The sequence below is a fragment of the Helianthus annuus genome, chromosome 2 (assembly GCF_002127325.2).
Source record: "Helianthus annuus cultivar XRQ/B chromosome 2, HanXRQr2.0-SUNRISE, whole genome shotgun sequence".
Taxonomy (NCBI): Eukaryota; Viridiplantae; Streptophyta; class Magnoliopsida; order Asterales; family Asteraceae; genus Helianthus; species Helianthus annuus.
In genome coordinates, this window is record NC_035434.2 from 137,066,363 (window position 1) to 137,091,834 (window position 25,472).

The following is a 25,472-nucleotide window of genomic DNA, read 5'->3' on the forward strand; positions in this document are numbered from 1 at the left end:
TACGCGCCTTACGGACGACGTCGACTAAATAATATTTTTTTTTATTATTTAGTCGACGTCATCCGTAAGGCGCGTACGGGCCTAACGAGCGTCGAAACTAAGTCCGTCGTTGCCCGTTAGGCCCGTACGCGCCTTACGGATGATAAATTTACAAAAATGGTCCCTGAGGTTTGATGAATTTACAAAAATGGTCCCTGGTGTTTCCAGGATTTAATAAAATGGTCCCTTGTGTTTCAGAAATTGACCAGGGACCATTTTTGTAAATCCTGGAAACACCAGGGACCATTTTTGTAAATTCATCAAACCTCAGGGACTAATTTTGTAAACACATCAAACCTCAGGGACCATTTTTGTAAATTTATCATCCGTAAGGCGCGTACGGGCCTAACGGGCAACGACGGACTTAGTTTCGACGCTCGTTAGGCCCGTACGCGCCTTACGGACGACGTCGACTAAATAATATTTTTTTTATTATTTAGTCGACGTCGTCCATAAGGCGCGTACGGGCCTAACGAGCGTCGAAACTAAGCCCGTCGTTAAACGGACTTGGTTTCGACGCTCGTTAGGCCCGTACGCGCCTTACGGACGACGTCGACTAAATAATATTTTTTTTTATTATTTAGTCGACGTCGTCCGTAAGGCGCGTACGGGCCTAACGAGCGTCGAAACTAAGTCCGTCGTTGCCCGTTAGGCCCGTACGCGCCTTACGGATGATAAATTTACAAAAATGGTCCCTGAGGTTTGATGAATTTACAAAAATGGTCCCTGGTGTTTCCAAGATTTAATAAAATGGTCCCTTGTGTTTCAGAAATTGACCAGGGACCATTTTTGTAAATCCTGGAAACACCAGGGACCGTTTTTGTAAATTCATCAAACCTCAGGGACTAATTTTGTAAACACATCAAACCTCAGGGACCATTTTTGTAAATTTATCATCCGTAAGGCGCGTACGGGCCTAACGGGCAACGACGGACTTAGTTTCGACGCTCGTTAGGCCCGTACGCGCCTTACGGACGACGTCGACTAAATAATATTTTTTTTTTATTTAGTCGACGTCGTCCGTAAGGCGCGTACGGGCCTAACGAGCGTCGAAACTAAGCCCGTCGTTAAACGGACTTAGTTTCGACGCTCGTTAGGCCCGTACGCGCCTTACGGACGACGTCGACTAAATAATATTTTTTTTTTATTATTTAGTCGACGTCGTCCGTAAGGCGCGTACGGGCCTAACGAGCGTCGAAACTAAGTCCGTCGTTGCCCGTTAGGCCCGTACGCGCCTTACGGATGATAAATTTACAAAAATGGTCCCTGAGGTTTGATGAATTTACAAAAATGGTCCCTGGTGTTTCCAGGATTTAATAAAATGGTCCCTTGTGTTTCAGAAATTGACCAGGGACCATTTTTGTAAATCCTGGAAACACCAGGGACCATTTTTGTAAATTCATCAAACCTCAGGGACTAATTTTGTAAACACATCAAACCTCAGGGACCATTTTAGTAAATTTATCATCCGTAAGGCGCGTACGGGCCTAAAGGGCAACGACGGACTTAGTTTCGACGCTCGTTAGGCCCGTACGCGCCTTACGGACGACGTCGACTAAATAATATTTTTTTTATTATTTAGTCGACGTCGTCCGTAAGGCGCGTACGGGCCTAACGAGCGTCGAAACTAAGCCCGTCGTTAAAATTTTAACGACGGGCTTAGTTTCGACGCTCGTTAGGCCCGTACGCGCCTTACGGACGACGTCGACTAAATAATATTTTTTTTATTATTTAGTCGACGTCATCCGTAAGGCGCGTACGGGCCTAACGGGCAACGACGGACTTAGTTTCGACGCTCGTTAGGCCCGTACGCGCCTTACGGACGACGTCGACTAAATAATATTTTTTTTATTATTTAGTCGACGTCGTCCGTATGGCGCGTACGGGCCTAACGGGCAACGACGGACCTAGTTTCGACGCTCGTTAGGCCCGTACGCGCCTTACGGACGACGTCGACTAAATAATATTTTTTTTATTATTTAGTCGACGTCGTCCGTAAGGCGCGTACGGGCCTAACGAGCGTCGAAACTAAGTCCGTAACGACAAAACACTTTAAATAACCTGCCAGAATTTTTTATAACCTGCCTGAATTTCAAAATATAACATTTCAAAATATGTGAAACTGTTTACACCGAAGTTTGATATATACATAACAAAATACATTACAAAGTTTGTACATACATAACAAAATGATAAAATACTACTGCTGCTGCTCCTGATGCTGCTGCTGCTCCTGATGCTGCTGCTGCTGCTCCTGATGCTGCTGCTGCTGCCGCTGATGCTGATCCCAGTCCGCATCCGCAATGAAGGGTAGTGGAGGTAACCCGTCATGCTGTCGCTGCTGCTGCAGCGCCGCAGCCACCCACTCTAACAAATAATTGTTTCTCTCAACGTTTCGAAGCAGCCGCTCATGTGACGGGTCAGGACCGGGCATAACATGGCATGGGAACTGGGGCGCCCCGGGTGGTCCACGCGGCTGTGGTGGCCGCGGAAGAACGGCGGCCGGGTCATGCGGCTCCGGCGGCTCCGGATCCCGCGGGGGATAAATCAGAGGGAACTCTTCTGGCAGTTCCTTAAGCTGGTTTTGCGTGCCGTCCAGATTCTTTAACCGCTTCCCGCATGGAAAGTCTTTGGTAATATGCATCCCGTTTATTGTGTTCATCCCCATCCGCTTTGGCTGTGCCGCCGGGCCTACACGGCCGCGGTCGTTCTCCGGATGATAGCCCAACGAATGGGCTATTTTGGTCACGTAAGCGCCGCCGAATAGCATTCCGCGCTCCTGTCGATGATGCGCGGAGGCGAAATACTGAACCAAACCCGTAGGCGAGAGCGCACGGCCTCTTGTATAAGAGGCAATACAAAAAGAATAAGTCACCACTCGTACACCACTCCCGGCTTTTGTTTCGAGCAGTGATCGAAGTGGAAATCATCTTGTGCAAATACCTGCATAAATGGAAACCAGTCAGTAAATAATAATCAGACGACATCGATTAAATGGAAACCGTAAGTCGCGTAGGTCCCTAACGGGCATTTAAACGGCTGCGTTTGCAGTCGTAAACGAGCGTTTAAACGGCTGCAAACGCAGCCGCACACGGCTGCGTGTTCGCTGCCGTCTGCGGCGGCATTTGCAGCCGTAACCGGGCGTTTAAAGGGCTGCAAACGCAGCCCCAAACGGCTGCGAAATCGCTGCCCTTTGGGGCTGTGTTTGCAGCCGTTTAAACGCCGGTTTACGGCTGCAAACGCAGCCCCAAACGGCTGCCGGTTTAGACGTCGTTCAAACGCCGGTTACGGTTCGACTTTGACTAAAAAATTAAAAAAAAAATATGTTTAAAAAAAAATCCTGTTTAAAAAGAAATTTGGTTTAAACGGTCCTTGGAGTTTCAAAAATTGACACAAATGGTCCCTTTTTTGATATATTTACACTTTGGTCCCTGAAGTTTCAATTTTTTACAAAAATGGTCCCCGATGTTTCAAAAATTGACACAAGTGGTCCCTAACGAGCGTCGAAACTAAGTTCGTCGTTAAAATATAAAACGACGAACTTAGTTTCGACGCTCGTTAGAGACCTACGGGCCTTACGGTTCGACTTCGACTAAATAATAAAAAAATATATATTTTAACGACGAACTTAGTTTCGACGCTCGAACGGACCTACGCGCTTTACGAGCGTCAAAACTAAGATCGTCGTTAAATTATACTTTTTTTATTATTTAGTCGAAGTCGATCCGTAAGGCGCGTAGGTCCGTAACGAGCGTCGAAACTAAGTTCGTCGTTAAAATATAAAACGACGAACTTAGTTTCGACGTTCGTTAGGGACTACGCGCCTTACGGTTCGACTTCGACTAAATAATAAAAAAAATATATATATTTTAACGACGAACTTAGTTTCGACGCTCGTTAGGACCGTACGCGCCTTACGAGCGTCAAAACTATGATCGTCGTCGTTAAATTATATTTTTTTATTATTTAGTCGAAGTCGAACCGTAAGTCGCGTAGGTCCCTAACGGGCGTTTAAACGGCTGCAAACGCAGCCGCAAACGGCAGATATTTCGCTGCCGTTTGCGGCTGCGTTTGCAGTCGTAAACGGGCGTTTAAACGGCTGCGTTTTCGCTGCCGTCTGCGGCGGCATTTGCAGCCGTAACCGGGCGTTTAAACGGCTGCAAACGCAGCCCCAAACGGCTGCGAAATCGCTGCCCTTTGGGGCTGTGTTTGCAGCCGTTTAAACGCCGGTTTACGGCTGCAAACCCAGCCCCAAACGGCTGCCGGTTTAGACGTCGTTCAATTTTTTACAAAAACGGCTGACGGTTTGATATATTTACACTTTGTTCCCTAAAGTTTCTATTTTTTACAAAAATGGTCCCTGATGTTTCAAAAATTGACAAAAATCAACTAAATAATTAAAAAAAGAAATTTTCTTTTAAAAAAATCTGTTTAAAAAAAACTGTTTAATAACTAACGTACCTGAAGAGCGGATCCTCAATCAGCGTACTCCTCCCCTTGGATTGGTGGTGGTCCCAATGACGGATGTCCGCGATCAGATCCCAAAACCCTAATAGCGTGGGTTTATCAATCATTACGAGCCCCTGTTTACACGAATGTTTATTAAACGTTAAATTAATATTAAATCTTAAATGTTATATATTAAAAATAATAATAATAACAATACAAAATTTGTGTTAAACGTACCTTCGTATAAAGATCCGTAGCAATCTCAGCCTCCGTATACAAACCGCTATGCACCGCAAACTGTGCAAGTGACATTTCGCGCGCCTGGCCAGCCATGCGAAAAGAAACCTCGGGCGGGGGAGGGGGCTGCGCGGGGTCCACAACCTCATTTGGCCGACGAGGATGAAACTCGAACGACGACAGAAACTCGACTAGTATCTCCCTGTAGGTCGGCGTAAATGATAGCTCAAACAGACGATCCCACGGTGAATCAACGGGAACAAACCCCCGCACCCAATCTTCAACCTCAAGCTTCCGGAGGGTTTTCCACGAAACCGCAAAGTGTTCACCAATATGCATCTTCCGAAGCTTCTCGCAACGGAGCGCAGCCTCGGACTCCAGAGGAAACTCCAAATACGGGTGATTCTCTAGAGGATCTGGCGGTGGATGCGCCCGCCGTTTCCGCTGCGGCTGCTCCGGAATATCTACTTCGAAATCCATTTCCTCCATTTTTCTGTTTTAAAAAAAAAAACAATTTAAGTTTAAGTTTAAAAAAATATATATTTTCTGTTTAAAAATATATATTTTCTGTTTAAAAATATATATTTTCTGTTTACAAAGTGAAAGCATAAAGACAAGTGAAAGCATAAAAATATATATTTTCTGTTTAAAAATATATATTTTTCTGTTTTTTAAAAAAAAAAAAAACAATTTAAGTTTATGTTTAAAAAATGGTCCCTGAGGTTTGATGTGTTTACAAAATTGGTCCCTGAGGTTTGATGAATTTACAAAAATGGTCCCTGGTGTTTCCAGGATTTAATAAAATGGTCCCTTGTGTTTCAGAAATTGACCAGGGACCATTTTATTAAATCCTGGAAACACCAGGGACCATTTTTGTAAATTCATCAAACCTCAGGAAACAATTTTGTAAACACATCAAACCTCAGGGACCATTTTTGTAAATTTATCATCCGTAAGGCGCGTACGGGCCTAACGGGCAACGACGGACTTAGTTTCGACGCTCGTTAGGCCCGTACGCGCCTTACGGACGACGTACACTAAATAATATTTTTTTTATTATTTAGTCGACGTCGTCCGTAAGGCGCGTACGGGCCTAACGAGCGTCGAAACTAAGCCCGTCCCGCTCGTTAGGCCCGTACGCGCCTTACGGACGACGTCGACTAAATAATATTTTTTTTATTATTTAGTCGACGTCATCCTTAAGGCGCGTACGGGCCTAACGGGCAACGACGGGCTTAGTTTCGACGCTCGTTAGGCCCGTACGCGCCTTACGGACGACGTCGACTAAATAATATTTTTTTTATTATTTAGTCGACGTCGTCCGTAAGGCGCGTACGGGCCTAACGAGCGTCGAAACTAAGCCCGTCGTTAAACGGACTTAGTTTCGACGCTCGTTAGGCCCGTACGCGCCTTACGGACGACGTCGACTAAATAATATTTTTTTTATTATTTAGTCGACGTCGTCCGTAAGGCGCGTACGGGCCTAACGAGCGTCGAAACTAAGTCCGTCGTTGCCCGTTAGGCCCGTACGCGCCTTACGGATGATAAATTTACAAAAATGGTCCCTGAGGTTTGATGAATTTACAAAAATGGTCCCTGGTGTTTCCAGGATTTAATAAAATGGTCCCTTGTGTTTCAGAAATTGACCAGGGACCATTTTTGTAAATCCTGGAAACACCAGGGACCATTTTTGTAAATTCATCAAACCTCAGGGACTAATTTTGTAAACACATCAAACCTCAGGGACCATTTTTGTAAATTTATCATCCGTAAGGCGCGTACGGGCCTAACGGGCAACGACGGACTTAGTTTCGACGCTCGTTAGGCCCGTACGCGCCTTACGGACGACGTCGACTAAATAATATTTTTTTTATTATTTAGTCGACGTCGTCCGTAAGGCGCGTACGGGCCTAACGAGCGTCGAAACTAAGCCCGTCGTTAAACGGACTTAGTTTCGACGCTCGTTAGGCCCGTACGCGCCTTACGGACGACGTCGACTAAATAATATTTTTTTTATTATTTAGTCGACGTCGTCCGTAAGGCGCGTACGGGCCTAACGAGCGTCGAAACTAAGTCCGTCGTTGCCCGTTAGGCCCGTACGCGCCTTACGGATGATAAATTTACAAAAATGGTCCCTGAGGTTTGATGAATTTACAAAAATGGTCCCTGGTGTTTCCAGGATTTAATAAAATGGTCCCTTGTGTTTCAGAAATTGACCAGGGACCATTTTTGTAAATCCTGGAAACACCAGGGACCATTTTTGTAAACTTATCAAACCTCAGGGACCAATTTTGTAAACACATCAAACCTCAGGGACCATTTTTGTAAATTTATCATCCGTAAGGCGCGTACGGGCCTAACGGGCAACGACGGACTTAGTTTCGACGCTCGTTAGGCCCGTACGCGCCTTACGGACGACGTCGACTAAATAATATTTTTTTTATTATTTAGTCGACGTCGTCCGTAAGGCGCGTACGGGCCTAACGAGCGTCGAAACTAAGCCCGTCGTTAAAATTTTAACGACGGGCTTAGTTTCGACGCTCGTTAGGCCCGTACGCGCCTTACGGACGACGTCGACTAAATAATATTTTTTTTATTATTTAGTCGACGTCATCCGTAAGGCGCGTACATTATTTAGTCGACGTCGTCCGTAAGGGGCGTACGGGCCTAACGAGCGTCGAAACTAAGCCCGTCGTTAAAATTTTAACGACGGGCTTAGTTTCGACGCCCGTTAGGCCCGTACGCCCCTTACGGACGACGTCGACTAAATAACGTACGCGCCTTACGGACGACGTCGACTAATAATATTTTTTTTATTATTTAGTCGACGTCGTCCGTAAGGCGCGTACGGGCTTAACGAGCGTCGAAACTAAGCCCGTCGTTAAAATTTTAACGACGGGCTTAGTTTCGACGCTCGTTAGGCCCGTACGCCCCTTACGGACGACGTCGACTAAAATTTATATTTTCTGTTTAAAAATATATATTTTTCTGTTTTAAAAAAAAAAAAACAATTTAAGTTTATGTATAAAAAAATGGTCCCTGAGGTTTGATGTGTTTACAAAATTGGTCCCTGAGGTTTGATGAATTTACAAAAATGGTCCCTGGTGTTTCCAGGATTTACAAAAATGGTCCCTGGTCAATTTCTGAAACACAAGGGACCATTTTATTAAATCCTGGAAACACCAGACCCTGTTCTTATCCCGAAAACTAAATTGACCATTTTTTTAGAAATAGATTTTTTTTACCTGAACCTGGTTTGGCCCGTACGCACTTAGTTTTTTTAGTCGACGTCGTCCGTAAGGCGCGTACGGGCCTAACGGGCAACGACGGACTTAGTTTCGACGCTCGTTAGGCCCGTACGCGCCTTACGGACGACGTCGACTAAATAATAAAAAAAATATTATTTAGTCGGCGTCGTCCGTAAGGCGCGTACGGGCCTAACGGGCGTCGAAACTAAGCCCGTCGTTGCCCGTAGGCCCATACGCGCCTTACGGATGATAAATTTACAAAAATGGTCCCTGAGGTTTGATGTGTTTACAAAATTGGTCCCTGAGGTTTGATAAGTTTACAAAAAATGGTCACTGTAAACCCTAATCAAACAAATCAAAAAAAAACCCTAATTTACTGTAAACCCTAATCAAACACATCAAACAAACACCCCTAATTCACTGTAAACCCTAATTTACCTATGATACAGCCCTAATTTACGGATAAAATACCAAAAAAATCAAAATTACTTAAATAGGTTGAGTATATACCTCGTTTATACTTCGAATTCGCGTGTATACGGTCGGAAATACGTAGTCGCCTTCGTAGGGGTTCGTAGTGGTTTTGTTTGTAATTTGGGGAAGAACATACGCTGCGTAGGGGTTTTCCTGATTTATATCAGAAGCTATACGCAGCGTAGTGATCAATACGAAGCGTATGTCCGTGTCTAAAATTACGATTTAGCCCTTCTATCAGTGCTATACGGGGCTTAATATAAGGGCAAAAACGTCATTGTGCACCTTTATATACGCGTCGTATTGATCTCTACGATACGTATATAAGAGGTCATCACAATGACCTTTATACCCTTCTGTTTAGCCTATACGAAGCATCTGTAGAAGGGCATAAAGGTCATTATGATGACAATTAAATACGCATCGTAGAGACCCATACGAAGCGTATTTAAAGGTCCGAAAATGACGTTTTTGCCCTTATTTTTAGCCCCGTATAGCCCTAAAAGAGGGGCAAAATAGTAATTTAACATGTTTATATTTTCAAACTTCAATTTGGGGGGAAAATTGTCCGCCTTTGACATAGGATGCGTATTGATCAATACGCTGCCTAGTTTTTCTCATTTTACCTTTTTACCCTTGTTATGAGGCTAAAGGAAGCCAAAAAGAGGGGCTTTATTGTCATTTGGATAACATACGATGCGTAGGGATCCCTACGCACCTTAGAAGACCTTTTTTTTTTTTTTTTTCTTGGTTTGTATTTAGAGAAACTAAAAATAATCCAAAAATTATGTTTATAAAAATTTGAATTATAAATTATAAATTATAAATTATAAATTATAAATTATAAATTATAAATTATAAATTATAAATTATAAATTATAAATTATAAATTATAAATTATAAATTATAAATGAATTAAAAATGATAAAAACTTTATAAATTAAAAAATTTCTACAATTTACAAAATTACAAGTTTCCGCTTAATCTTCGATAACATTTAAACTCGGTTCTCTGTCTTTGTCTCGGTCTGATTTAGGATGCATTAACTCGTAGTAGTGCTCTAACTGCGGTGTATACATTTCTTCCCACCGTTTCGCAGCTATTGATCGATGTGCCGACCACATCGGGTTCACTAAAGGCATGGGGTAGTCTCCTTCCAACTTAGCATGTATGAAGTGTCCCCCGTGAACATGTACAAGCGTTATCGCTTGAGGTCGTGGATCTAGTGGGGCATCCGTTAATGGGAAGATGGTAGAGCTCCATTCAATGCTTAGCACGTGGAGGACAATATTATACCTTTGCGCTATGAGAAGCCCTACGTGGGGCATTTCCATCCAGTGACTTTGATCGCACCCTTTCACTGAATGCCATTCGATGCTCTTACGTATTCGTTTAAAGTCTCCTTCGTTATATGTTTCGAATACATGCTTCCAACGCGGTTTGTTATGGTCAATCTCCAGTAGTAAATCTCTTCGAATATTGGGCCATGCGTGTTCCGTAAAACCTAACCCGACAGCCACAGACCTGTACCCACAATGACCGTCTGGGGTCACATCTTGTATACGCGATATGTAAGAGCGAAACTCTGATGGAATTTGATTCTTAAACCTCTTAATGCATAACAAGTGCTCGTCCCCCTTTATTAATGGAAAAACCTTATCATCCCTCGTCTCCTTCTTTTTAGAACTTGTTGAACTGTTTGGTTGCATTTTAGGTTTTTCAGACTTCACAAACGAACCAGTTCCACGAGAGCCCTCTGACGGTACGTATGAGCTGTGTCGGGGTAAATCGTACCTATGCTTGGGGGAAGCGGTAATTACGTTGCTGTCCTCGCCATAGGAGCTGTATCTCGCAGCTTGGTCTAACCTCGCAGCTTCATCTAGCCTTTCTTGTACTTTCTTTGATGTAGGCCGACCGCGAGTGTTTTGCTGGACGATCGGTGGTTTCTTGGTTGACGATTTCGGGGTGAAAACCGCTTTTATCTTTGAAAGCATACTCTTTTGCTGAACGGGGGACTGCGCCTCTAAATGTTGCCGCACATTATTGAGCTCTGCTACAATATCGACCTCCTCGTCTACCAGTTTACAAGGGAGCAAGTCAAGCTTACGCCAGAATACATCTATCTCGTCGAGTTGTATTATACGCCCTGCACAGTTAAGTTAATACGGTGTGAGAAACAGCTAAATCGTACAAAATAACAAAAGGTTTGTTGTTTTAATATTTTTTACCTGTACGGTTGTAGTTTTCCAGTCTACAAGCACACGGCAATCCTTTGCTAAGCCACATATGGCAACCACATGATGCGTTAAGTTTCCGCAACACATCCATCTTCCTCAGTAGCTCTTTTTCCAGCAAATCAAGTGCTTCATGGGAAACCTTTCCACGTAGGTTGTCCAACATTCGGTGTCTATGGTGGTTCATCGTTTTTTCGATGCTCTCAGTGAAACTTTTTTGTATTTCATCATACTGAGTTTCAACTATATCAATGATGCATCTTGCTATTCGCTCCAATGAACTCCCGCGCGTAATGTATCTTTTTAAATTTGCGTGCTGGCTCTCAACTCTGTTGGTGGTGCGCTGACCAAAGTTGCGACACTTATCGGTCCACGCATAAACGAACATTTCTTTATAGTCTTTGAGCCAGTTTTCGTAGACGTAATCATAGACACCTGTAAAAATAAAATAATGAAATGTAAAAGCGTGTGTGAAATATAATAGATTGGGTGAGTCGTTTGTTGAAGGAACACTTACTTTCTCGGTTGGCAACCACGAGTCGGTTATACATTTTCTCCAAGTTGTACTTGTACATGGGCTCTGATGAAGATTCGCACAATGTCCGCCAGTACGACATAAATTTCCCCCAATCTTCTTTATCGAACCCTTCCTTGCACTTTCTAGCTATATTTTGTTGGATGTGAAAGTGGCATAGAAGCCTTTTTGCGTTCGGGAATACTTTAGAACACGCGTTTATCAGGGCAAGCTCCCTATCCGTGACTATCACACGCGGCATCATACATTCATGCAATATTGACTTGATCCGCTCAAGCACTCACACGTAGTTACCCCTTCGTTCTTTACAAATAACGGCATGTGCGATACAAAAAGACTTCCCAGTCGACGTCATACCCACAACCTGGACAAATGGCATGTTGTAGAGGTTTGTTTTGTAGGTCGCGTCGATCAACATCACGTGCGGGAATGCACGCCACATAGTGATTGAATAAGGATGAACAAAGAAAATCTCTGTTACGACATCTGTTTTGGGATCTTGTCGGGTGTCGTAAATGAATCGGCGGTCATGCAGCAGGCTTTCCAGTGCCTGAATAGGATTCTTTCCGTCCATTATTGTCGCTCTAATTTTTTGTACCGCATTTTGCACGTCTTTCTGAACGTGCAGGCTGTCGGGGAACTGCTTTCTTAGGGTTTGAAATATGATACGTGGCTCCATGTTTTGAGCAGTTAGCTGCTCCACTAGCTTGTATTCGGCTTTAGTGAATCTTCGCACAAAAGCGTGGCCCAACAGACTCGTCGTAGGTTCGTGGTTATGGTTCGCACAGTCCACTTTTAACTCCCACGTGTCGTTCGTCACGTCCCGGATGGCGAGTAATGAAAACGGGCAGCCGATTTTTTTGCTACCAGCTTTCCTAACTGTTGCTTTACTACGGTGTTCACCACTACGGTCGCACACAAGCCATACCATCCCAGTAGTACCGCCAATATTTTTTGATCGGCGGGTAACAATTACGTAACCATTATCCTTTCCCGTTTCTTGTACCCAATTCTTCAAATCAGTTAGAGACATGAAACGCTAAAAAAGGTTACGTTAATAATAATATAATCGAAACTTCAGGGACCATTTGTGTCAAAAAGACATTAATAATAATAATAACAATATTAATAATAATAATAATAATAATAATAATAATTATAATAACCATAATAATAATAATAATAATAATAATAATAATAATAATAATAATAATAATATAATCGAAACTCATACTTCAGGTACTAATTTTTGTCAATTTTCGAAACTTTAGGGACCATTTTTTTCAATTTTAGAAACTTTAGGGACCATTTTTTTCAATTTTAGAAACTTTAGGGACCATTTTTTTCAATTTTAGAAACTTTAGGGACCATTTTTTTCAATTTTAGAAACTTTAGGGACCATTTTTGTCAATTTTAGAAACTTTAGGGACCATTTTTTCAATTTTAGAAACTTCAGGGACCATTTTTGTCAATTTTCGAAAGTTCAGGGACCATTTTTGCAATTTTCGAAAGTTCAGGGACCATTTTTGTCAATTTTTGAAAGTTTAGAGAGCATTTTTGTCCATTTTCGAAAGTTCAGGGACCATTTTTGTCAATTTTTCAAAACTTCAGGGACTGTTTTGTCAATTTTTGGAAACTTCAGGGACTATTTTCGTAAAATTTGAAACTTCAGGGACTTTTTTTTGTTTTTGGCACTTAACTGGACTAACTGAGTTCTCTAACTCAGTTAGTGGTCCCTTGTATTAAATGCTAACCTAGTTAGGATATAACTATGATTTAACTAACTAAGTTAGGTTTAAACTAACCATTTTAACTATGATTTAACTAACTAAGTTAGGTTTAAACTAACCATTTTAACTAAAAATCAATTTCATGATTCTTTTATTTATTTACAATACTAATTTATTTAAAATATTTTTTATTAATTTATTTATTTAGAAAAGAAAAATAAATTGTTTATTAACTTAACTTTCTTAACTTGTTTATTTACTAAATCTTATAATTATTTTGTTAATTAATTATAATATTTTTAACAACAACAACAATAATAATAATAATAATAATAATAATAATAATAATAATAATAATAATAATAATATTTATAATTATATTTATAATTAAAGTATTTTAACAATAATAATAATTATTATAATTATATTATTTTTAACTATAATAATAATAATAACAATTATAATTATAATAATAATAACAATAATTATTTTAATGTGATACCTCATTTACTTGAAATGGATTGCTCGGGGTAGATGGTTCATAAAGTGATGTGTTACGGGACTCATAACCATATCCAACTTCATCCCTAGATCTGTCGTATACACTGTAACCACCGTCACCCCCATATCTATCGTATCCACCGTAGCCCCCATATCCACTGTAACCAACTTCACCCCCGTATCCACCATCACCACCGTATCCACTGTAACTTCCGTATCCACCTTCGTCCCCGTATACCCCATAACCCGGATACGATGGCTGCGACGGGTAATATGGTTCATCAACAGGTGCATTCTCAGCACCGTATCCACTTTGTTGCACGTACAGAGATTCATACCCGTATCCGTAATCTTGACACACTTGATGCACCGGATAATTTGGTTCATCAACAGGTGCATTCTCAGCACCGTATCCACTTTGTTGCACGTACGGAGATTCATACCCGTATCCGTAATCTGGACACACTTGATGCACCGGGTAATTTGGTTCATCAACAGGTGGAGTGGGAGTCTTGTTCAAGTCTGGCAACTGTGTTTCTTGATCAACAGGGACTCCAGACACAACCTCCTCCTCCTCATTGGCAGCATTTGATCCCCATGTGTCGTTAGAATAGCGATTACCGAAATAATTATCCTTCCAAAATGATGACATTTTAACAAGGTTGAACCAAAAACAAACAATTTACTTAAGAAGAAGATGAAAAGGAAAGCAAAGTATATGAAAAGGAAAGCAAAGTATATGTCGGATGATGGGTAACAGACATGAATGGAGGGATAAATAGACTTTCATCTGGCATGTCAATACGCAGCGTATTGATCCCTACTCACCGTATTACTTTATTCACGTGCCCTGGACAACATCGTATCAGGTCAAATCAGTCTGCCAATACGCAGCGTATTGATCAATACGCACCCTATGTAAGACTGATTTGACATGGTACGAGGTTTGACTGTCTGGTCGTGTACCTACCACTTATATACGCTGCGTATTGGTCAATACGCAGCGTATTCAGGTAACCCTATACGCTGCGTATTGACCAATACGCAGCGTATGTAAACCCTAAGTGTGCAGATAGCCTGACTTGGTGTGCAGATAGTGAGAGCCTTAAAAAATACTAATAAAAAACAAACAATTAAATTAGCAAACAAATAAACCATGACCTAAATTGTGACTGGGTCAAGTGGGTAAGTACGTTGCCCCTTCACGCTCTCCGTCTAAAACACTAAATTTGAAACTTTCAGTTAATTCTCTTTTCGATCTTCAAAATAATGTCTCAAATAGACCAGTTTCAACACCTCAAAATACCACTGGAAGTTATACAGTCAGCAACCGGCAACTTTTCCGCTGACAGTTGCATCGGGCGTGGAGGTTTCGGAAAAGTATACAAGGGACAACTTGTTCATTCTAGGGGCGAGATCATGGTTGCTTTGAAGCGTTTAGATCCTGCGTTCGGACAGGGAAATACCGAGTTCTGGAAGGAGATTATGATGCTTTCATTTTATAAACATGAAAACATTATCTCTCTTTTAGGGTATTGTGACGATCATGGCGAGAAAATCATTGTGTACGAGTATGCATCAAAGAAAAGTCTCGAAGCTTATCTGGCCAGCAACAATCTTAACTGGGTTCAACGTCTTAAGATATGTGTTGGGGCGGCTCGTGGACTTGCGTACCTTCACAACCCTACTGAGAATCATCTAAGAATAGTGCATCGCGATATTAAAAGTTCCAATATCCTACTGGATGATAACTGGAGTGCCAAGATTTCAGATTTCGGCCTCTCCAAATTTGCTCCCGCAAACAATCAATTCACATTCCTGGTAACGGACCCTGCTGGCACGCCTGGGTATATTGATCCGATGTACTACGAGACAGGGCTACTAACGAAAGAGTCAGATGTCTACTCTTTTGGCGTGGTGTTGTTTGAAGTGCTATGTGGTAGGTTATGTTATGGTAACCAGAATCTACAGCCTTTAGTTGGACAAGTGCGAGACTACTATTTGGAAAACAAAATCAGTGAGCTTGTTTATAGTAATATGAAGGATACAATGGATATTACTAGTTTGAATTTGTTTGCGGACATAGCTTACCGATGTTTATGCAGAGAGCGTAAAGAGCGTCCATTGATGATCGAGATCGTGAAAGCACTTGAAAGTGCACTAGAAATTCAAGTGAGTTTTATTTGACTGAAAATTTTGGTATGCTTTCCATCATTTTGGTTATTGTTTTCATATATTAAATCTAAATAAAAGCCAAGAAAACAGATATTGTTAAAAATTTGTAGTAACAAAGTTGAAATGTTAATTGTTTTATTCAGGAAAACGCAGATGAAAAGGCAGCTGTTCGCCGAGAAGGAATCTTGATTGTGAAAGTATTTAGCAGTACAGTTTATTTTTGATGCTAAAAATCATTACGTGATACTCTATGTATCTCCCTTAACTGATTATCATCCACTGGCCGTGAAAGCTGAATGGAATGAAGAGTCCACTCTGTATGTGGAAAATTTTGATGGTCAAGAGTTAGTCATACTTATTAACAAAGTTGAATCGGTATGTAATGATACTTTTCAACAAGTGTTTGAGATCCAAATCTATTTATGACTTGAGTAGCTAAGAGATTATTCTTTGTTTTCTAGCAAGAGAAACATTGTCATGTGGTAACTGCAAGATATAAATTCAGTGATCTCACTCCTGAAATTAGAACGCCTTATTTTCTTGATATTGAACGTCGTTTTAATTTCTATACTGGCGGCAACAGAGTTGAAGTGTTGTACAAACCGTCAGTATATCAGGATCATATTCTGGCTTTAAGTAGGTCAATTCTAACGGCTCCTGTATGGACGCCTAAGGATGGAGGATTGCTTATTGTCAGAATCCATGGTGCTGAGTTATTTGGTCGGTCCAACTGTTCATGCGTTCAGTTGTTTTTCCGTGAGGAAATAAGAGAAACACGGGTTTGTTTGTTTTTGTTTTTGTTTTTGTTTTTAGAGTTCAATCGTAAGAGTTTCTGATTTTTTGCTATACTCTTACATTTCTTGGTGGATTCCTGCAGTCTATGTCGAATACAAGCAACCCTGTTTGGCTACAAGAGTTTGCATTTTTGCTAGAACAGCCACCAACCAATGAAACTTTGCAATTAGGTGTCATTGATGAAGTGTTCTTGGGACAAATTCGTAGATCAAGGGTACGATGATCCTAATTAACATTCACTGCTAGACTTGAAGTTTATATAATACAAACACAATAAATGCCTTTTTTTTATTAGGAATATCTTGGGTACGTCAATATAAGACTAGCGGACCTGATTAACAAGAAATGGACCAACGAGTCATACAACCTTACAACAGGTTTTGATTCTTACACGCGCTATCGTCTTCGCGTGGAACTGCAGTGGAGAACCTCTGATAAAATAACTACAAAAAGGTAGCACCAATCCCTATTCAAACATGTAATCAAACCAATTCTTAAATTAATGCACCGTGACACCTTTTTGGGTTGAATTTTATTCTCATTAATACTTCTATATTGTTGTTGTTATTGTTACTGATATTGTTACTATTTATTATTTGTCATTAACATTTGAATTCCAAGTAAGTTCAAATATTACTTTACTAAGGTACTTAAAGATCGTTCAGTTGATGGAATTTAGGGCTTCAAATTTGATTCCGTGAGTTATTTAGTGGTATATATATATACACACACACATTAATCGTATATTATTGTATGTTAAGTATAGCATATTTTGTGCTAAGATGATTATATGAATCGAAATTTGTGAGTTTGGGTATGATGTGGTAATAACAAGAATGTATATGTGTAGTATACAGACAAATCACACCTAGCTAGTGATGATTCTAAATGCATGGTACTATTGCAATCTTAAAATGGTCATATGACTGTCAAAATGAACAAAAGATTGAGTATGGTGGTATATAAAGGCATATCCATTGTGTGTTAGATACTACTTAAGCACATAGAATACATAAGAAGCATGAATAAATTTCTAGCAAACTAGTGGCAGATAAGCATTGCTCATTAGATAGTAACTGATTACAAACGATACAAATTATAAATAACTCTTTAACTTATCAGTGGTGGAAAACGTGGGATAAGTCCATACAATATAATAAGGATATTTATTGACGACTCTACCTACCTAGCGGTATAAGGACTTAAGATAATAAACCTTAGAAGAAGACATAATTAATCTAATACCATAATCAATCAAGTAATTATTACTGTAGCACTACTTAATTGTTTGAAAGGACAATAAGATTTACTGGTGTGCGTAGTTAAAAGATATAATATCAGTCGTTAGTTATAGGGTGTGCCTATTGGCACACTAATGTGCCTATTGGCACACCAAACCCTAGCAAAATTAGAGTTTATATACGCAGTGTATAGGTCAATACGTGTATAGGGTTAACCCTCTACGCTGTGTATTGACCGCGTATATAAACCATGAATCTGAGTGCCTAATAACCAATCATTGCAGAGAAAAGAAGGTTTATAAATGCTGCGTATAGGTCTCTACGCAACGTATATAAATCAACTGAAAATTTGAGGTCATTTTGGTAGGTTTGAAGCATCAGATTTTTACAAAGTTTATATACGCTGCGTAGAGATCTATACACAGCGTATATAAAGATCAGAAAAAGTCCTTTATACCCTTGTGTTGAGGCTTATACGAAGCCAAATACAAGGGTAGTTGTGTCAGTTTTGTCTCATACGCTGCGTAGGGATCTATACGCAGCGTATATAAAGCTCCATTTTTGAATTTTTTTTTTTTGTATTCCTTTGTTTATTTATAAAAAAAATTAATTGTGTGCATTTTGGGGGTATTTCCATGTTTATTGATAAGAAAACTATATTATTGGTAAATAATACAAATATTATAAATTATAAAAATTGAAAACAATACAAATATTATGAATTACAAGACCTACAGGGAACCTATACGACACTTATACTATACACTATAGGATATGATACGATACTATACGATACCATATAAGACCCGTAAAGGCCAATAGGTGTGGTTTAGGTCACGTATTGACCTCATATAAGCCTATAAGTATGATATCGTATCGTATAGGTGTGGTTTAGGTCCCGTATTGACCTCGTATAAGCCTATAAGTGTGATATCGTGTCGTATAAGTGTAGTATAGGTCACGTATTGACCTCGTATAAGCCTATAAGTGTGATATCGTATCGTATAGTGTAGTTTAGGTCACGTATTGACCTCGTATAAGCCTATAAGTGTGATATCGTATCGTATAAGTGTGGTTTAGGTCCCGTATTGACCTCGTATAAGCATATAAGTGTGATATAATATCGTATAGCGTACTATAGGTCACGTATTGACCTCGTATAAGCCAATAAGTGTGATATCGTATCATATAGCATAGTATAGGTCACATATTGACCTCGTATAAGCCTATAAGTGTGATATCGTATCGTATGGTCACGTATTGACCTCGTATAAGCCTATAAGTGTGATATCGTATCGTATAGGTGTAGTATAGGTCACGTATTAACCTCGTATAAGCCTATAAGTGTGAATATCATATCGTATAGCGTAGTTTAGGTCACGTATTGAACTCGTATAAGCCTATAAGTGTGATATCATATCGTATAGGTGTGGTTTAGGTCCCGTATGGACCTCGTATAAGCCTATTAGTGTGATATCGTATCCTATAGCGTAGAATAGGTCACGCCTTAACCTCGTATAAGCCTATAAGTGTGATATCGTATCGTATTGGCTTAAACGAGGTAATACGGAACCTATACTACACCTATACGAAACGATATCACACTTATAGGCTTATACGAGGTCGATACGTGACCTATACTACACCTATACGATACAACTATTATGAATTATAAAACATAAAAATAATACAAATATGATGAATTACAAGACTTACAGGGAACCTATACGATACGATACTATACGATACGATATAACACCCGTATAGGCCCATCGGTGTGGTTTAGGTTCCGTATTGACCTCGTATAAGCCTATAAGTATGATATCATATCGTATAGGTGTGGTTTAGGTCCCGTATTGAACTCGTATAAGCCTATAAGTGTGATACCATATCGTATAGGTGTAGTATAGGTCACGTATTGACCTCGTATAAGCCTATAAGTGTGATATCGTATCGTATAGCGTAGTTTAGGTCACGTATTGACCCCGTATAAGCCTATAACTGTGATATCATATCGTATAGGTGTGGTTTAGGTCCCGTATTGACCTCGTATAAGCCTATAAGTGTGATATCACATCGTATAGCGTAGTATAGGTCACGTATTGACCTTGTATAAGCCTTTAAGTGTGATATCTTATCGTATAGCGTAGTATAGGTCACGTATTGACCTCGTATAAGCCTAAAAGTGTGATATCGTATGGTATGGTCACGTATTGACCTCGTATAAGCCTATAAGTGTGATATCGTATCGTATAGGTGTAGTATAGGTCACGTATTAACCTTGTATAAGCCTATAAGTATTATATCGTATCGTATAGCGTAGTTTAGGTCAAGTATTGACCTCGTATAAGCCTATAATTGTGATATCGTATCGTATAGGTGTGGTTTAGGTCCCGTATTGACCTCGTATAAGCCTATAAGTGTGATATCGTATTGTATAGCATAGTATAGGTCACGTATTGACCTCGTATAAGCCTATAAATGTGATATCGTATCGTATAGGCTTATACGAGGTCAATACGGGACTTATACTACACCAATACGATACGATATCACACTTATAGGCTTATACGAGGTCAATACGTGACCTATACGATACGATATCACAATTATAGGCTTATACGAGGTCAATAGGGGACCTAAACCACACCTATACTATACGATACGATATCACACTTATAGGCTTATATGAGGTCAATACGGGACCTAAACCACACCTACCGGCCTATACGGGTGTTGTATCGTATCGTATAGTGTATAATATAAGTCTCGTTTAGGTTCCCTGTAGGTGTTGTAATTCATAATATTTGTATTATTTTTAATTTTTATAATTTATAATATTTGTATTATTTTAAATTTTTATAATTTATATTTGTATTATTTACCAATAATATTGTTTTCTTATAAATAATTTTCTTTTTTTTTTTATAAATAAACAAAGGAAAACGCAAAAAAAATACAAAAATGGAGCTTTATATACGCTGCGTATAGATCCCTACGCAGCGTATATGAACCCTTGTTTTCTGTGCAATGATTGTTGATAAGGCTCTGAAATCCATGGTTTATATACGCTGAGTATAGGTCTATACGCAGCGTATATGGTTAACCCTATACGTTACGTATAGACCCATACGCAGCGTAGGTATACCCTAAGTAAGCATATAGCCAACCAAGGTGTGCAGATAGTTTAGCCCTAGTTATAAGAGTGATGATATAATATGTAATTGGTGATTAAGCTCAGATATAGATGTAAGCTATTGTTATAAACATATATGAAACCTGAAGTTATAAATACAAACATGTATATATTCAGATTTGAAAGAAAGATATTGTATAGCAACAAGGTGATTTTTAAGATGTTAGATAACCTTAAATAATCAACTTGAATTTATAAGGAGTAAAAATAATCAACTTGAATGAATTTTGATTTTATGTATATGTGGGATGATATGGTATTAATGTTGATCAATTTATGTATCAAAGAATTAGGTAAAAGTTAGATATAAAGTAGAAATAATATGACGTATAAGTTGATGATTGATAATCTGGTGTGAGTAGGGTGAAATATGTTAAATGTGTATGGAAACCATAGTAGAACGCAAAACGAAAACAAAACTATTAGGCCACCCATAGTGGCGTGTGAAATGCGCATGGTTTGGCCAACCACGAGTTAAACACCATCCCTCTCTCTCGTGGTTTGCCAATTTCGTCCGGGCCATGTGGTTTAAACCACGTGATGTGGTTGTCAAATTCAAGGAAAACAAAAAAAAAATGAGCCAATGGTATGTAAGTGTTCAACCCGTTATATTTTTATTTTTTAAGCTGAACAAAGAAGCTGTTGGACTTCCATTATATTTTTCTTTTTTAAGCTGAACAGCAGATTAAAGAGAACAACGATTTGAGTATATAAACTGAAGAAAAATATGAAATGGGTCAAGATGATACTTGATAACAACGATTTGAATATATTACCCCACACACTACATCAACAAAGAAGCAGGACCTCCATTTTCTCCGATCATGGAACCATTTTCCGAACCCATTTCTAAGCTGTCGGACGTCGTTATATATGTGATAAAAACACATCGAACTTCAAACCTCAACTGAGGCAACTCAAGAGCACTTTGGACCGAGTATCACCGATCATTGTCCGTCGAAATAAAAAACTAGAACCGGAAACTCGGCGCTACACAGGAAGAACAGGAGTTGTTCGTAATAGAAATCAAAGAAGCCGAGGAACTTGTCAACAAATGCTTGAAGATCAAGTGGAATTTCTTCAAAGGTTCACTCAAGCTAACATATGTCTGTCAACATCTTAATTGAATGAAATAACATATTTGATTAACATATTTGATCAGAGGAAGGCATGCAAGGGCCTGGACCAGTGGACCTGTAAATTAACGAGTAAACTCATGCGGTCAAAAAGTAACCGATGAAAAAGTAGGTTAGAGTGTTAGGCAACTCCCCAACACCGAAATATGCTAGATTATATTCAACAACAGTGATACATGTAAAGGGACTAAAATGTAATTTTGAATAGTTGAGGGATTAGTAGTGTAATTGTTCAGCTAACAGAAGTTAGTTAAGCCTGATTGTATGAAAGGAAATGAATCAGGATTGAGTTTGTTACATCTTTTCTATCTCTACACTCTTTCTCTCACTACCTGTTTTAAACAGTGGGATCAATTATGATGAATCTTGTCTGCCAGCAAAAGTCTTATAATAATGAAATTGATCCACATTTCTTTACAATTTCGGGCATATATATAGCCTGTGAAGCGGTACTAACGAGGTGGTCATACCCCTTCGTTACATTCTAATAATCATATGGTATTGGCTAACATCTCTCATTTTTTTCGACAGACAATTTTGGTGCCAATATTTTCTTTGTGACAGCTTCAGAAACTCCTGATTTCATAGCAAGTGTTAATGACCTGAATCCACTTCACTTTGATAAGCAAATTAAGTGACCTATACTTCTAGTGTTGGATGACGTTTGGTGTGAGTCTTATGTCAGAAACTTTGCATTTGATATCAAAGGTCTACAAACTCTTGGTCACTTCTAGGACGAGGTTTACGAGATATGACGTGTTCAAATTCAACCTTTTGAGTGATGAAAATGCTAAGATTGTCTTTCGCAACTCTGCAACACCTATTCCTACTATTGATGAGACTCTTGTGGTTCAGGTAGCATAACAAAATGTTTTACAACTGAATACATGATTTTTATAGATATTGTTACTCTGGTGGACTAATTTGTGTTTGTAAACTTTTTTGTAGATGGTTAAATGCTGTAAGAAACACCCGCTTACGCTTTCTGTAGTTGGCGGCTCCCTAAATGGGAAAAATGAGGTGTCATGGAAATCGATGCTTAACACATTGAGTCAAGGTCATTCAGTTTTGGATTTAAGCAACGAAGTTCTTGTGCGCCTTGAGACAAGCTATGACGTATTAGACGAGAAACTCAAACAATGCTTCTTGGACTTTGGGATATTCTTAGAAGATCAACATATTTAAGCTAGTTCTCTATTTGATATGTGTGTGCATCTGTACAATCATGATGATGACGGTGTTGATACCCTTTGCAAGCGTCTATGAACTATCCTACAAAAATCTAGTCTGACTATTCCTTTGTAATCTGATACAAACATAAAACGAAAAATTTAATTTACCCATATGCATTTAACTATTTTATTTTGTTTAATATTAAGGGTAATTTTGTCATTTCACACACAGCTAACACCAAAAACTAACCCTCATCCACACCAGAGACTACCAAGAACGACATTCAAAAAATTGGAGACTATAGAAAGTTAGAGACTAAAATAGAAAATTGGACAAACCTTATTCGGCAAAGACAAGAAAAAAGTTTATGTTTTCAAGTGTGTTGTGATGCTATTATAACCGAAACAATTATATACTCTTATAGAAGGATTGGTTATAACAGCAAAAAGAAGAAGAAAGCTTATGTTTTTAAGTGTTTTGTGATGCTATCCTTTGTTAACTCAACAAAATTATCGTACTTTTTTCAGGAAAACAAAAAAAACTATTTAATATTTTTTTTAACATCGACAAATAAATCAGCTTAGAAGAATGCTTATTATTTCATAGACAATGTCTCATAAGTCCAGACATATAATTGCATACTCATCATCGCATACCAAAACCAAATTTGAAAACAAAAAAATGTTGGTCAAAACACTTAATCTCAGAAATTAATCCATTAAATGGATATTAGGCAGACAATCAACATGGCATCATTTCAGACCGCCCGTCTGCTAAATTTCATCATCGAAAAACAGAATATTTCAGTAAAAATATATGTTACGGGGAAGCATCAGAAAACAATTGAGAGATAGTTTTCTACATAAAAATCTTCGGTGTGTAGTATAAGATGTTTGTATTGCATCATTTGCTTTCCTTATAAAACAGAAAATTAAAGGCAAATTGGAAAATAATCTTTCTGAAATTGGCCGATAATAATACCAAGTTAGCTATTAGCCAATAATAATCCGACATCGTCCAATTTTTTTGTAAACCGATGTTTTAGGGCTTTTGATCAGAACGAGGATACAAGTCGATTGATGTAAAACTTACATCGAAATTGTGTTCGAAATGGCTTAAATTTTGTTAATTGGAAGTTAAACACCCGAATTGAAGCACCGTTTTCGTGGGTTGGGGGCAGTATTTTGAGGTATGTTTTACATCAATCGACTTGTATCCTCATTCTGATCAAAAGCCTTAAAACATTGGTTTGTAATTCGAAAAAAAAAAACTTAACTCCGTTAAGCTATTTTAATGGAGGACTATTTTACCAAAAAAAATAACGAAGTCGGATTATTATTGACTAATAACTGATTTAGGATTATTATCGAACAATTTCAGAAAGACGGGGATTATTATTTTTCAATTTGCCAAAATTAAAAATAACAAACTTAAAAATAGGCATCAGATAATAAGCGGAGTTTATAATCACCACGGTTAAATCAGAGTGTTAAGCATAAAACTGATTTATCATCATCTGCCAATACAATTCAACTACGAAAAATATTATAAAAACTCAAAATATATTATAGATATTTATAATTTAGGAAGGACCATTTGACACTAAAGCAGTTAGTATAAAAGCAATGCGTTGGTAAGCCATCCTTAATTAGCTTTATGCATCAGTTATATCTCCTTGAATAATACAAAATTCATAACAAGGAGAGGGTAAAACAGATGCAAACACATACAGATCAATAGAAAACATAAATTCTTAGAAAAACAACTGCAATTAAAACTTAAGAAGCTGGATTACTCGATCCTAGAAATCAATCGGGTGAGAGACTAAATAGGCTTAACCGTAGCTAGGGTTTGGTGTAATACGAGTGGGCCTTCGAGAATAACAAAGGGTATGAAGCCCGATTATGATAGATGTGGTTTGGACTTTGGATGAGCTACTACAACTGTCTTGGGTTGGGCCTAAAGGTCGACTTATTATTTATTTATTTATTTATTTATTTATTTATTTACTACTTATACAAAAACCAAGTGGGGGAATAGTGCCAGGCAGCTGCCTGGCACTCCCCTATTGGACCAACACGTTATTGTTTTATATCCATTTTAATATTACGTTTTTTCCCCCAGCTCAAACGCTCTTTGTCCCCATCTCAAAATTACCATCTTGTCCCCAATTCAAAATTACGACTTTGCCTGGCACTCTCCCATTGGACCAACCAGTTTATTATTTTATATCCATTCTAAAATGATGTTTTTGTCCAACTTTAAAATTACGGTTTTGCCCACAGCTCAAAATAAAATTACGCTTTTGT

General features: G+C 38.9%; 5 protein-coding genes and 2 non-coding genes across 7 annotated transcripts; 2 read left to right on the forward strand and 5 right to left on the reverse strand.

Annotated features, from left to right (window-relative positions):
• Positions 1-2,612: 2,612 nt before the first annotated feature.
• On the reverse strand, positions 2,613-5,126 carry LOC118485808. The gene is made up of 3 exons (XM_035982277.1): positions 4,726-5,126; positions 4,501-4,622; positions 2,613-2,982 (listed from the first exon to the last, which is right to left on the reverse strand). Exons 1-3 carry the CDS (start codon positions 5,062-5,064, stop codon positions 2,613-2,615), a joined length of 831 nt encoding a protein of 276 aa, XP_035838170.1. The 5' UTR covers positions 5,065-5,126.
• Positions 5,127-9,358: 4,232 nt separating this feature from the next.
• Positions 9,359-11,490, reverse strand: LOC110922884. The gene is made up of 3 exons (XM_022167082.2): positions 11,199-11,490; positions 10,676-11,116; positions 9,359-10,593 (listed from the first exon to the last, which is right to left on the reverse strand). The coding sequence occupies exons 1-3, from the start codon at positions 11,458-11,460 to the stop codon at positions 9,428-9,430; spliced, it is 1,869 nt and encodes a 622-aa protein (XP_022022774.1). The 5' UTR covers positions 11,461-11,490; the 3' UTR covers positions 9,359-9,427.
• Positions 11,491-11,496: 6 nt separating this feature from the next.
• Positions 11,497-14,244, reverse strand: LOC118485811 (protein FAR1-RELATED SEQUENCE 5-like). Its single transcript, XM_035982282.1, has 3 exons — positions 14,232-14,244; positions 13,449-13,903; positions 11,497-12,255 (listed from the first exon to the last, which is right to left on the reverse strand). Exons 1-3 carry the CDS (start codon positions 14,242-14,244, stop codon positions 11,497-11,499), a joined length of 1,227 nt encoding a protein of 408 aa, XP_035838175.1.
• A 432-nt stretch (positions 14,245-14,676) lies between these two features.
• Positions 14,677-16,164, forward strand: LOC110922868 (putative receptor-like protein kinase At5g39000). Its single transcript, XM_022167069.2, has 3 exons — positions 14,677-15,619; positions 15,766-15,997; positions 16,084-16,164. The coding sequence occupies exons 1-2, from the start codon at positions 14,717-14,719 to the stop codon at positions 15,844-15,846; spliced, it is 984 nt and encodes a 327-aa protein (XP_022022761.1). The 5' UTR covers positions 14,677-14,716; the 3' UTR covers positions 15,847-15,997; positions 16,084-16,164.
• Positions 16,165-22,647: 6,483 nt separating this feature from the next.
• Positions 22,648-23,175, forward strand: LOC110896724 (probable disease resistance protein At5g66900). Its single transcript, XM_022143891.1, has 2 exons — positions 22,648-22,845; positions 22,939-23,175. Exons 1-2 carry the CDS (start codon positions 22,648-22,650, stop codon positions 23,173-23,175), a joined length of 435 nt encoding a protein of 144 aa, XP_021999583.1.
• An 813-nt stretch (positions 23,176-23,988) lies between these two features.
• Positions 23,989-24,078, reverse strand: LOC118490049. Its single transcript, XR_004888055.1, has one exon. It is a non-coding gene; the product is annotated as a small nucleolar RNA R16 (small nucleolar RNA).
• A 521-nt stretch (positions 24,079-24,599) lies between these two features.
• LOC118490047 lies at positions 24,600-24,687 on the reverse strand. Its single transcript, XR_004888053.1, has one exon. It is a non-coding gene; the product is annotated as a small nucleolar RNA R16 (small nucleolar RNA).
• Positions 24,688-25,472: the final 785 nt, after the last annotated feature.